At 42.2% G+C, this 13154-nt stretch overlaps 1 protein-coding gene across 1 annotated transcript; it reads right to left on the bottom strand.

Moving 5' to 3' along the window:
* Window positions 1-5578: 5578 nt before the first annotated feature.
* On the bottom strand, window positions 5579-12846 carry LOC309329747 (vomeronasal type-2 receptor 26-like; the record flags this gene model as incomplete). The annotated part of the gene is made up of 6 exons (XM_081840756.1): window positions 5579-6480; window positions 7567-7693; window positions 8305-8532; window positions 8845-9711; window positions 11110-11401; window positions 12668-12846. The coding sequence occupies 6 exons, from the start codon at window positions 12844-12846 to the stop codon at window positions 5579-5581; spliced, it is 2595 nt and encodes an 864-aa protein (XP_081696882.1).
* Between the last annotated feature and the right edge of the window lie 308 nt (window positions 12847-13154).

Genomic DNA, 13154 nt, shown 5'->3' on the forward strand with positions numbered 1-13154 from the left:
ATCTGTTGGACAAGAAGTCATGCTTGCAGTGATGGAATGATCTTCTGAACACTATATTGAAAACAACCCAGAATATTTAGGTCCAAAAGGAAAAAAAAGGAAACAACAAGAAGAAATAAATGGCTACTTGAAATCAAAATGTGGGCTTGTAATATTTTAAGGCTTGGGAGGAGATACTTCTTCAGCCCAAATTCAACCTTTTAGGAAAACAGGCTACTGTTGGGTAGGGACAGAGACAGTAGTCAAATGGTTATGATCTATGCACCGTGCGTTAATTTCAGGCCATATTAAATGCCTAGCTTTGCACACAAACTATGCCAGGCACCTGTCAATTGGCCAACTACACTAGAAAGAGGCAGCATCACAGTTCGACAACACATTCCAGCCACACAAAAGGACTGGGGCAAAGAGCATGGCCTGGACAGAGTCCCAAGGTCAAGAAAGGGATGGGGAATCACATTTCAACCCCAGGCATACTGTTCCCAATGCTTATCTTAAGCCTTACTATTTCAACATAATATTAAGACTCATTTTGAATTAAAATATTATTAGAAATTAGATTAATTATCAACAATTTTTTGATTTGTATCTCCAATTCATATTTAGTCTATGTTCTATGCATTTTGAATCTGGTGTTATTTCTATTTGCATCCTGTGATCTCTTTTTCTGTGCAGCAAAAATGACCCTTAGTCAGACTTTCCTCTTGTCCCTAAATAAACACTGATTGCAAAATCACTTCCTTCCCGGCCATAATTTGAGTCGGGGGCATACAGCACATACTTCAGTTATTTCCATGTCTACTTAAATTTTTCTTTATTGAGAATAATAATAAATAATTTTCAGATACTTTGAAAGCAAAGTCTGTTTTGTACATCTTATTAAAACTATGAAAGTCAGACTAGATGGCCATGAAATAAAAACATCAAAGATGAACCAGACTGTTGGGTTTTTTTTCAATGAAAATGAGGCAGTTTGGGGAGAGTTCAGTGTGACAGTCCCAATACACTTTTCTTTGTTGACTCCTACAATTTTGAACTACTGCCAGAATGGTTGTATCATTTCACTTAACAGTGCTTTTTATTTTAAGACTAACTTTGTTGAACACCAGGAGAAAACTATATTTCAAACCAGATATGATTCATGACATTTCTACTTGATGCACTTTGGGCAGAAGAATTTGAAACACTCCATGAGTAAAAACACAAGGTAGGCTTCTGTTCTTGAGCATGAATCATTCTGGTTCTTACATTATCATGCATTCTTTTTCAGATGAAGAAACATGTGTCAGTTGTCTGGAAGACCAATATCCAAACGGAGGCCAGGATCAATGCATTCCTAAGATGCCAAACTTCCTGGCATTTGGTGACACTTTGGCCATTGTTTCAACTTCCTCTGCACTATTGTTGTCTCTGCTCACAGCTGTGGTGCTCGGCATCTTCATTAAGCACCGGGACACTGCCATAGTCAAAGCCAACAACAGAAGTCTCACCTACATTCTCCTCATCTCCCTCCTCTTCTGCTTCCTCTGCTCCTTGATGTTCATTGGAAAACCTAATAAGGTGACTTGCCTTCTCCGACAAACTGCTTTTGGTATCATCTTCTGTGTGTCCATCTCTAGTATCCTGGCCAAAACTGCATCTGTGCTTTTAGCCTTCATGGCCACCAAACCAGGATCTAAGATGAGGAAATGGGTGGGGAAACGATCGGCTTATTCCATCATTCTGTCCTGCTCAAACATCCAAGTGGGGATCTGTGCTCTCTGGCTGGCGATGTTTCCCCCCTTTCCAGATAGAGATACACATACAATGATGGATCAAATTGTACTCTTATGTAATGAAGGGTCAGTCACTATGTTCTACTGTGTCTTGGAGTTTATGGGCTTCCTGGCCATTGTTTGTTTCACTGTAGCTTTCGTAGCCAGGAAGTTACCTGACAGCTTTAATGAAGCCAAGTTCATCACCTTCAGCATGTTGGTCTTCTGCAGTGTTTGGCTGACCTTCATTCCAACTTACCTGTAGCACAAGAGGAAAAGATATGGTGGTGGTGGAGATCTTCTCCATACTGGCTTCCAGTGCTGGGTTACTGGGCTGCATCTTTACCCCTAAATGCTACATCATTGTGGTGAGACCTGAGCTGAACAAGAAAGAACATCTAATAGTTAAAAAGAAATAAATGAGATAAAGTACACATAAATTTATCCCCTCCCACAACAGATATCCCTCTCCCCTCCCCATATATAATGGTTAAAATGGGAAACATTATTCCTGAGCTGTAAGTGTGAATCCTAGTGATGTATGGAAGTGAGAGCTGGACCATAAAGAAGGCTGATCGCCGAAGACTTGATGCTTTTGAATTATGGTGCTGGAGGAGACTCTTGAGAGTCCCATGAACTGCAAGAAGGTCAAACCTATCCATTCTTAAGGATATCAGCCCTGAGTGCTCACTGGAAGGACAGATCGTGAAGCTGAGGCTCCAATACTTTGGCCACCTCATGAGAAGAGAAGACTCTCTGGAAAAGATCCTGATGTTGGGAAAGATGGAGGGCACAAGGAGAAGGGGACAACAGAGGACGAGATGGTTGGATGGTGTTCTCGAAGCTACCAGCATGAGTTTGACCAAACTGCGGGAGGCAGTGGAAGACAGTGGAAGACATGCTCTGGTCCAGGGGGTCACGAAGAGTCGGACACGACTAAACAACTAAACAACAACAAGTGTGAATCCGGTGGTTGCCAGTGTTGAGTGATGTGCCCTTCAATATGCAATAAAAAGATACAATGCCTCTTTGAAATCATCCTCATCTCTCTTTCCAGCTAAAGCCTGAGCTTCCTTGGTCAATTTTTCTGAAAGTCCTATGATCCACACTTTCTGTTACCACATTGACATTTGCAAGTGTTCACACATGTGCTTGCATGCACATACACACTGAAAAAACTAAAAATAATGACCAAACAGAAACCCTTTAAAAAATAGGATATATATTGGCCACTTACCAGTTGTCAGGAGTGTGTGCAGGAGCCGGGCCTTGTGACTGATAGGGCTTCCCAGGATTGGGGCCTTCCTGAGTTTGCCGTACAGGTGAGGCTTGACAGAAGACTCGTAGCACCTGGTGGCAAGGGCTGAGAGGGGTATATAAGACCAGCATTTCCCTCTGGCTCTTTGCCACAGCAACACGCTACCCACCTAGCTGTGCTTTGGCTTCCTGACCCTTGGACTCTTGGCTTCCTGACCCCTGGACCGCTGACCCTGAACTGCTGATTCCTGCTTCCCGACCTCTACCCAGGTCCCAACGTACCAAGCCAGGACACCGACTGCCTGTAACCCAGACCATGACACCAGTTCTCAGGTGCTGAGGCTGATCTGAAAAGTTGTCCATGATTGCTCAGCTGGAAATACACCAGTGCAAGTTCTTCATCCTGATTCATCCAGAGCTCATCCTGGATAATTTAAAGTAGATTAATTTATGCTGCTGTAAATAAAACAAAATAAACAAATAAACCCCATTAGTGCTCTGGGGGTGAGGCGAACATGGCAGGGCAACATGGGTTTCTGGGGCTTTTCCTGTCGTCATTCTGTCTCTCACAGCTACAATAAACCTACCATTAAAATTATGTGCTGGTCATTTCTTCATCAGGGGGCAAATGGGCAAATTTAGCAGGGGGTCAAATATCCCCCCCCCCGTATATATAATATACATATATGCAGGGCATTGTTTTTAGGAAAAAAAGGTGCTGGAACTTGTTGACTTTTTTTAGGAGGATCAACCAACACTTCAATCATCATGAAGTGTTTTGAGAAACTGGTGCGCCGTCACATTATTTCCTGTCTTCCATCAACTTTTGACAACTACCAGTTTGCATACAGGGCAAATAGATCCACGGAAGACGCTATCACTACCACTCTCCATGCTGCTCTGTTCCATCTGGAGCAGCCGGGGAGTTATGTGAGGCTGCTGTTTGTGGATTTTAGCTCTGCTTTTAACACTATCCTCCCCCATAGACTGGTGTCCAAGCTAGAGGCGATTGGACTCTCCAACTCCACCTGTCTCTGGGTTTTGGACTTTTTGTCAGAACGTTCTCAGAGGGTTAGAGTAGGGTCACATATGTCCACAGCCCTTAGCCTTAACACCGGCTCACCACAGGGTTGTGTGTTGAGTCCCCTGCTCTATACTCTCTATACGTATGATTGTACAGCCATTTATTCCAGCAACAAAATCATCAAGTTTGCTGATGACACTACGGTGGTGGGGCTCATTTCAGGAGGGGATGAGTCCGCCTATCGGGACGAGGTGGAGCGGCTTTGTGCTTGGTGTGGAAAGAACAATCTGGCTCTTAATACGGCTAAGACCAAGGAATTGGTGGTGGATTACAGGAAAAAAAAGGCGGACATTCAGCCCTTGTATATCAACGGGGAACGGGTGGAGAGGGTGGCGGAATTCAGGTTTTTGGGAGTGACTATCGATCAGGGCATGACTTGGAGCGCAAATACCACTGCTCTGGTGAAGAAGGCCCAGCAGAGAATTTATTTCCTCAGACTTTTAAAGAAGAACAATCTGAGTGAGAGACTGCTGGTGTCCTTCTACCGAGGCTCCATAGAGAGCATTCTCACATACTGTATTTGTGCCTGGTTCTCCAGCTGTACAGCTAGGAAGAGGAAGGTGCTCCAGAAGGTCATAACCACAGCCCAGAGGATTATTGGTCATCCCCTCCCATCTTTGGAAGAACTGTACGGTTCCCGTTGTCTTAGGAAAGCAAACAATATCCTGCAGGATGCATCTCACCCGGGACACAGTCTGTTTGTACTACTGCCTTCTGGCAGGAGATACAGAAACATCAAGTCAAGGACAAATAGACTGAAAAATAGTTTCTATCCAAGAGCTGTGGCCTTCTTAAATGCAGTAACTCGATAGTGTGACCTGGGAGTTTGATGGGTGTGGGTGTGGGTGTGGCTGGAATGTGGTTTGTTTGGTTGTTGTTGTTGTTTTGCTTTTGTTGTTTTTAAGGGATGGCATCCAATTTCGTTGCACTTGTGCAATGTTGCACTTGTGTAATGACAATAAAGAATCTATCTATCTATCTATCTATCTATCTATCTATCTATCAACCCAAGTTGTTGAGCTCTTTTTGAAGGGGAAAACTTATCTTCTTCACCCGACTGCCTTCCACCTCCGCCCTGCCGCCCCAATTGCTATGCTGCCCACTGACTCCGCCACACAGCCCTGACCGCCATGCTACCCTCCTCCTCCATCCCGCAGCCCTGAGCGTCGTGCTTGTGACTGTCACTGCAATACTACAGAGGTGCCAGAACTCACCAAAGAGATGCTGGAACTCAGTTTCGGTGAGTTCCGGCTGAACAAAAGCAGTATATATATGCAGAATGAAGAAACGGACACAATAAATTTCATGGCAATGTTTATTCATATAGTTTATTTTCTCTAGGATATATTATTTATTCTCAGTTATTCAACTGGGCCCCGGCACAACGATGCAGCATTTAGAGGGGAAAATGCAACCCAGCAGGCCAGAGTGTGAGAATATGATATACATTACATCTTCAGAATGAAGAGGTGGACATATGCCTTCATTTTATTTTCCTTACTAATTGCTCCCTGTTGTTCAGCTCAGGTCGCAGAAGAATGATGTAGCACTTAGGGGAAAAAATGCAGGCCAGTAACCCAAAACTGGAGGACAAGATGGAGAATATCTCCACAGCCACCATGTATTTTCCTTTGGTGCTCTGGTAGGTTGGAACAAAGGATAACCAAACACTACAAAACACCAACATGCTGAAAGTGATAAATTTGGCTTCATTGAAACTGTCAGGTAATTTCCTGGCAAGGAAAGCCACCACGAGGCTGATAATGGCTAGGAGACCCATATAGCTCAAGACCAAATAAAACATGGTAGTGGAACCTTCATTACATTCCAGTATAATCTCCTCATTCACTGAGTGCATGTCTGTGTCTGGGAATGGAGGGAAAGTACTTAGCCAAAGAGTACATATGTCAACTTGAAGAAAGGAACAGGAAAGGATGATGGAATTTGTCAATCTTCTCCCCACCCATTTTCTTATTGTAGAACCTGGCTTGGTTGCCATAAATGCCATCACCACCATGATGGTTTTTGCTAAAATGCTGGAAAGAGCCACAGAGAATATGGCACCAAATGCTGTTTGTCGGAGGAGGCAGATCACTTTCCCAGGCTTTCCAATAAAGAGTAAGGAGCTGAGGAAGCAAAGAAGGAGGGAGATGAGGAGGGTGTAGGTGAGCATCCGGTTGTTGGCTTTAACGATTGGAGTCTCCCTGTGCTTGATAAAAATCCCAAGGACTAAAACTGTGATCAATGAGAAAGCAATAGTCAAGGTAGCTAAGATGATCCCTAAACCTTCCTTGTAAGAGAGGTAACTTAGAACCTTAGCAATGCATCTAGTTTGGTCCTTGTTTGGATATTGGTCTTCTGGACATTTGACACAGGCATCCATATCTGAAAACAACAAAGAGCTGTTCGACTATTTCTATAGGTTGAGCTGCATAATTCTAATAATCTAATTTAGTGCAAGAGTTTGCTGTTGATGACGGTTTTTGATATTTTTGATATAAACCCTGATTGAAATCAATGTAGAAAATCAGTTTCCTCCAAGAGCACCTGGTCATCAACTTGGATGGCTTTAAAAGAGGATTGGACAAATAAATACAGAATAGGGGTATCAATGAGGCAGTATGCATCTGAATACCAGCTCCTGGAAATAACACAAGGAAGAGTGTTCTTGTGTTTGGGTTGTATGTTCAAGGGATGTGCATTGTGGTTCGAGAACTTGACCCCCGCGAAGTAAAATGAAGACACAGGGACACGTGATATAAGGTTAATGGGCTAGAAAAGGCCACAACTTTATTGATTACAGCAATGAAAAGGTATTGGCTTAGGCATTGGATTGCGAAACAAGTGGGTTTATTCACCAGGGGTTCATCACCTGTTGATGCTAATCCAACTATAGGCTCACCCCTGATGTCACCGAGGGTCGTGCCATGGCCTCCCGCCAAGCAGGCTTCGGACGGAATACACGACCGCCAGATTCCTTTAACGGAATACCCCTAGAAATTGAAGGCATAGGCGATGGCCACACCTAGCACTTCGACACACCACAACACATTATTCCAATGCCTAACCTGCCCACCAATACCACAAAAAGTTGTGACGATTGTTACGAGGTAGGCGAAAAAACCAAAAAGCCTAATGCCAAATGGAAAAACTCCTACCAGGCCCCTCGGGCAACCGGGGTGACCAACCTAAGGTCAATAGCAAGGCCAATGACCTAAGCCCTAACTCAAAGGGAGTAGAGGGTGGGTGACTCGCACAGGACGACGAAGAGAAATGAGGCCAGGGAGAGAGGCTGGTGCATGAGACCAGCCAGGTGAGCTGGAGGCAGGGGGCAACGCCCCCTGCTAGGAGCGGTGTTCGGGCTCCCACCCACAACCACTCCCCTCTCTTTCAGGGAGGAGAGTCTTTCTCAAAGCAAATACGATATGTTACAGAAGATGAATGATATCACAATACACAATTGTTGCTTACCCTTCCGGCCAGATATCATTCCTTCTGGACATGGAGCACAGTCAAAACAGCAAAATTTCTCTCCTTCCTTCTTTTTCCTGCTGTAGCCAGGATGGCAGTTGTCATTGCACACAGAAAGGGGCAGCACCTGCACAGAATAATGTAAAGGGACTCGGATTAGTGCTCTTCATTCATTCAGCTCTACAAAGAGAATTATGTTGGGAAAATAAACCATTTGGCCCAATTCCTAAAAGAACCGTGTAAGGTGCATAGCAGATATTATATTGTGCAGCTTGAAGCGATTGGATGCATAAAACCTTTTCGAAAGAAACATTTTCCAGACCCATTATATATTATTTAAAACTTTACTTGCAGAACTTTCTACAAAATGATCTAATAAAATTTATTCAGAACTTTCTTCAGAACAGAACAAAAAGAAACATCCAAATAATTCCATACCTGGTGCATATCTCCACAGACTCAGAATCTTATAAGAAATAAAAGATAATTCAAAACAATCACATTTAATTATCAAGCCATCAAGGAGCTCAGAGAGCTCTTCTTGCTTTTCTTTAGCTTTAGTGCAATCTTCCAGTTAAACTCTTTCTTCAATACACACAGGCATTCTCCATTTCAGTGTAAATTAAACAATTATACTTAATAATGTATATAAAATATTACTTTCCTGAATAATCTAGCAGCTAAAAAGCAAAACAGAAAGTTAAAGTGGCCAAAATGTTTCTTTCTGGCACGTCTCACCTGATTAAAATGTGGATGCCACACAATCTGGTCATCATGAATGGTTAACTCTTTGCCTGGAAGAACCCGAGGTTCTAATCTTCCAATCTTTACTCTAACCACTGAACCATTGGGGAACATCACCCAGTTTGTAATATCAAAACCTGCAACCAGTTCTCCATTTTCATCAAAGTGTACATTCTCAGCAGCAGTATTATTGAATATGATGCTCTTCAGATAATGATGAACCTCGATTGAAAGAGCAATGAATAACGAGACAACATAGTGCTAAGATTACTTTAGTGAACTTCCCAAAGTTGTCCTTATAGTTGTCATCTGGTTTATGTAGGTGGCCACTTGTGAATATCAATCAGTCAATCAGTCAATCAGTCAATCAGTCAATCAATCAGTCAATCAATCAATCATAGAATCATATATCTGTAGAGTTGGAAGGGACCCCGAGGGCTATCTAGTCCAACACCCTGCAAGATGACCCTGAGGACCCCTTCCATCTCTACAATTCTAGAACTCTATAATTTTAAAGTATTGCTTTCTAATTACCTGCCATGATTGCACACTGTGAAATGTCAGTCTGACCCTTTCTTCCAATCCTCTGTGTTTGGATATGGATTTGTAGATGGCGTTCAAAGCATGCGCCACAGCATAGACAGCATTGTAGACATTGTAGCTGTGGCCAGTCATGTCCATTTCAAACAGAATTCCAGGAAGGCTCTCCAGCTTCTCCTCCCCAGTGCAGATGATTTCATTTTCATTTCCCTCCTCTGACACTTCAGACATTTTTAATAAACAGCCAAATGCCTGTTTCCAGAATTCCTGGATAAAGCCATCTCGTTTTGCCCAGAAAGGGCTCAGCTTCTGAATGAACCCTTGGAATCCTGATGGCTGGTTTGAGTGGACTGTGATGGATATGGAACCGTGAAATGCTTGTACCTCCCAATTCTTCTGTATAGAGTGTGATGCAAAATCCCAGTGGGATGTAATAATCCACACTTTGCCCAGAGTTGGAAAAAAGAAGAAGGGTGATACAAATATCAACATTCTCAGAACCTGGAAGGATGGAGGTTCTCCATAAACAATGAACACAGTTGGGTTATCCTCAAAGACCATTGCATAGGTTCCTAAATGCTGTAAAGCAAAGTCTATCATCTCATCCACATAATTCCATTTTGGTATTCTTACTATGTAGGCATAACAGATGCCATTAGGGGAAAGGATTGGGACCATTGTCTTTAAAAACCTGTCCCCTCTGTCATCTTCCACAGCCCAAAGCCCAATCCAGGTCCACTTAAAATGCTGAAGTAATCGCACAATCCCTGTGTACTGGTGGGCTTCATTTGGGACCATCTGATACAAAAATGGGAAGGTCTTTTTGACACCTTTTAGTGGCAGAAATGATCCATAAGTCAGCTGAAATAAAATTAATAAGCATTTTTCAGATGGGTTATAAGCATTTACATCATAGATTTACTTATTAGAAAATAGTTCTGTAGTCCATCTCATTCAATGTCCTGTGAAAATTCAGATGGGGGGATCCAGCATGAGAACCTGACTATCTTTGGTAGTGAGCCACATTGAGCCTCTTGTCTCAGGCAGCAGATTAGGAAGGCTACTGTCACAAAAATGCCCCACTGGGCTGTTTGTCTGAGCTCCCTACACTGTCCCATCAGAGCCCCAGCTACACTAATCAATCACTTCCACTCCCTGTTTCCAGAACCTGTAGAAGTAATATCTGAGTTGTGTGTTTGGGGACATTGCAGACAGATGCAATTGGAAGATTCCTGTAGGGTCTTGACCAGCCTGAAGACTTTGGGACTCAGTGAAGATTTCCTGGTGTGGCTTATCTCTTGCTGAGAGAATTGGAGTTACTTAAAATATGTCGTGAGAATAAGTAGGTTCTGTTTGGCATCATGAAGGCCCAACAGAGACTCCATTTCACCAGGGTCTTGCGAAAAACAATGTCAAACAAAAATTGATGATCTCCTTCTACCGGTCCACAATAGAAAGTGTCCTTTCATACTGTATTACAGTGTGGTACGCTGGTTTGACAGCCACGGACAGAAAGTCCCTACAGAGGGTGGTGAATACAGCACATGGTATCATGGGATGTCTCCTGAGTTTGCTAGATGACATTGCAGGAGACCTCTGCCTTGGAAGAGCGAGGAATTTTTGGGGGGTGACTCACACCCCGGCCAGCACCTCTCTAATCTCCTACCTTCGGGCAGGAGATACAGAAGTATAGTCAGCCACACCAACAGGTTAAAGAACAGTTTTTATCTGTGGGCTGTTGGGCTGCTGAATGGAAAAATAATAGTGGTGAAATTGACTTCGAACAAGCACACAGAGTGTGATCATGACTGAGTGTATGTGGGGGGGGGGCTTGTTTAATTTCACTGTACACAGGTGATGTAGTGACAATAAAGGTTTATTATTATAATATTATTATTGTGATTTCTTTTCCTGTCTTCTGAAGTGTTATCTATCCCCCACAGGCTTTTGTCACCTCCAAATTGATAAGGATTCTCTCCACCCTTTTGTCTTAGTGATCAATAAATATTTTGAGAAACAAGACCTTCCAAACAAAGCCCTGAAGTATCCCACTTGCAATATCCCCCAACTCTGACGATAAGCTATCCATGTGTTTTGTTGTCCTACAAGTTCTTTATCCATCAGATTGTATAATCATCTAGCCCATATTTCTCTCATTCAGTAACTAAAAATCATGGCAAACACTGTCAGAGAGTTTCCTGAAACCAAGATGGTGTACCATACTTGTGAAACCTCCATGCCCTCATGCACACGACTTACCTGTGGAGTCTTGTGGATTGCTGAAATGATGGCCATGTTGGCAGAGACTTCAGAGATACATCCCCCAATGAAAGCTATCAGATTGTTTTGGTTGTCACATTTGAAGTTGGGGACAAACCTATGTTCTGTGGAGAGCAGGCTGAGGGTGGCCTTGTAGGTCATCCTTGCAGTATAGTAGCTATTGAGGATACGAAACCCCAGAGAGATATTGGGTAAGATGCTGGGATTCTCATTGATTTCTTTGACAGCAAATGCTAAGGCCAGGATGTGCTGGTAGTTCTTTGGCACTGATCTGCAAGACAATTAGCAGCTGTTTAATAAAACCACAGCTATAACAACAACAACAACTTGTGCACTTCATCATCACATCTCTGCAGGTTTCTAGGATTAAACTGTAGTTTATAACTGTACAAGATTATATACCAAAGTACAAAAATAAGACCTCTGAAATAAATATTTATCCAGTCAATTAATTATCTAAATGCTCATACAGTTCCAGGACTTTTTAATGCTTAATAAAATATTACAGGTGGAAAGTACAATGAAATCCTTTCCCCAGATACTATTGTATTGTACTGGAGTCAATTCACAAATCACCTTTCTTTAAGAAAAAGGGGGGAAAGGGCAGTATCGTATTTAATATGATTTAATAACTTTACAATTCTATGATTCTAAATAAAAAAGTATGAACAAGAAATAGGGACAAGTTTCTTTTGTAAATATTGGCCTATCTAACAATACTTCCATAAGAGGGTTAGGTTTGCTTTGCCCCTCCAAAGTCTGTTATGTATTGCATCAATAGCCCTATGTTTCTCCCTGTATGATGTGAGAGAGTAAGCTTTGCAAATTAGATGTATTAAAACAGGAATAAGAAACATATTTATTTCTCTAAAATATAACAATATGAAACCAAATGTCAGAAATACCTGAAGTCTGAAATGGCAAGGGAAGGGCTAAGATTGAGATCAAGGATGTAAGACAACAAAGTGTAGCGAGAGCAGAAATGAAATAGTTTTAAGCAGAACTTTTTTCCAGCCAGAATTTACTGGAACTCAGTTCTGGCACCTCTCAGGTGGCCGCCATTGCCATTATAAGAGAACAAGGCGCTTATGATGAGTTCTGGCACCTCTTTTTCTAGAAAAATAGCACTGGTTTTAAGGTTTCCTCATTTTGCCACTCATTTAAGAAGGAATAGGACTTCTAGCAGTTTGGAAATAAATTTAAAATGTAGTATGAACAAATGACAACCAGAAAGAAGACAAATGCTCCTCTCCAGATAACCACCTCAGAAGCAAATAGACGGGATGAGAAGGTCTTGCTCCAGCTGCGATACAGAAATGCACATGATCCATTCATTTCTGTAAGATTTCTGGAGGAAACACACTAGCGGTTTATGCCCAACAAGATATTCTAGAAGGTATCACACACATATTAACAATCCAAGCGTCACTTTTTTTACATCAAAAGCTCCATAAAGCACATCATTCCTTAAGGATATGTTCTGAATAATTATAATTCATACATATTTCAAATTGTGTGAAAAATATTGATGCCTTACATAGGTTCGTCAATCGTGATCTGGGCAGGCTGTTCCATGAAAGAGAGCATATTAGAGAGGAGTAATACTTGAGAAACAATTTCACCAATGACAATGCCTCCTGGCTGGTAAAATTCATGAGGAATAGGGAGGGGATCATCATATATGCTGCAATTCATAGAATGTGCATTGCATACCATACGACATGGTAGAACGAGCAGCAACATCACCACAAGCAAGATCCTGTTGATGAAACGCCCCTTCCAAAGCTGTTTTCCCATGATTCCAGTTGCAGAATTCAATGTGGCTGTTTTTCAGCTTTTCTACAGCCTTCCTTGAATGGTAGACTGTGTTGCTGCTACACAGATTTGCAGCATGGCTATTCAGGGAATCTGGGTACCAGTATCTTGCTCCTTTATTTCATTTCACCTCCTTGTCCATCGTTAATTTCCCTAAACAGTGTATTTTCTTTATCCCCCCCTTTATCCTCTAAGGATGGGTGAATTTT

The sequence above is a fragment of the Podarcis erhardii genome (assembly GCF_964252035.2).
Source record: "Podarcis erhardii genome assembly, chromosome: 15".
In the NCBI taxonomy this organism is placed as follows: Eukaryota; Metazoa; Chordata; class Lepidosauria; order Squamata; family Lacertidae; genus Podarcis; species Podarcis erhardii.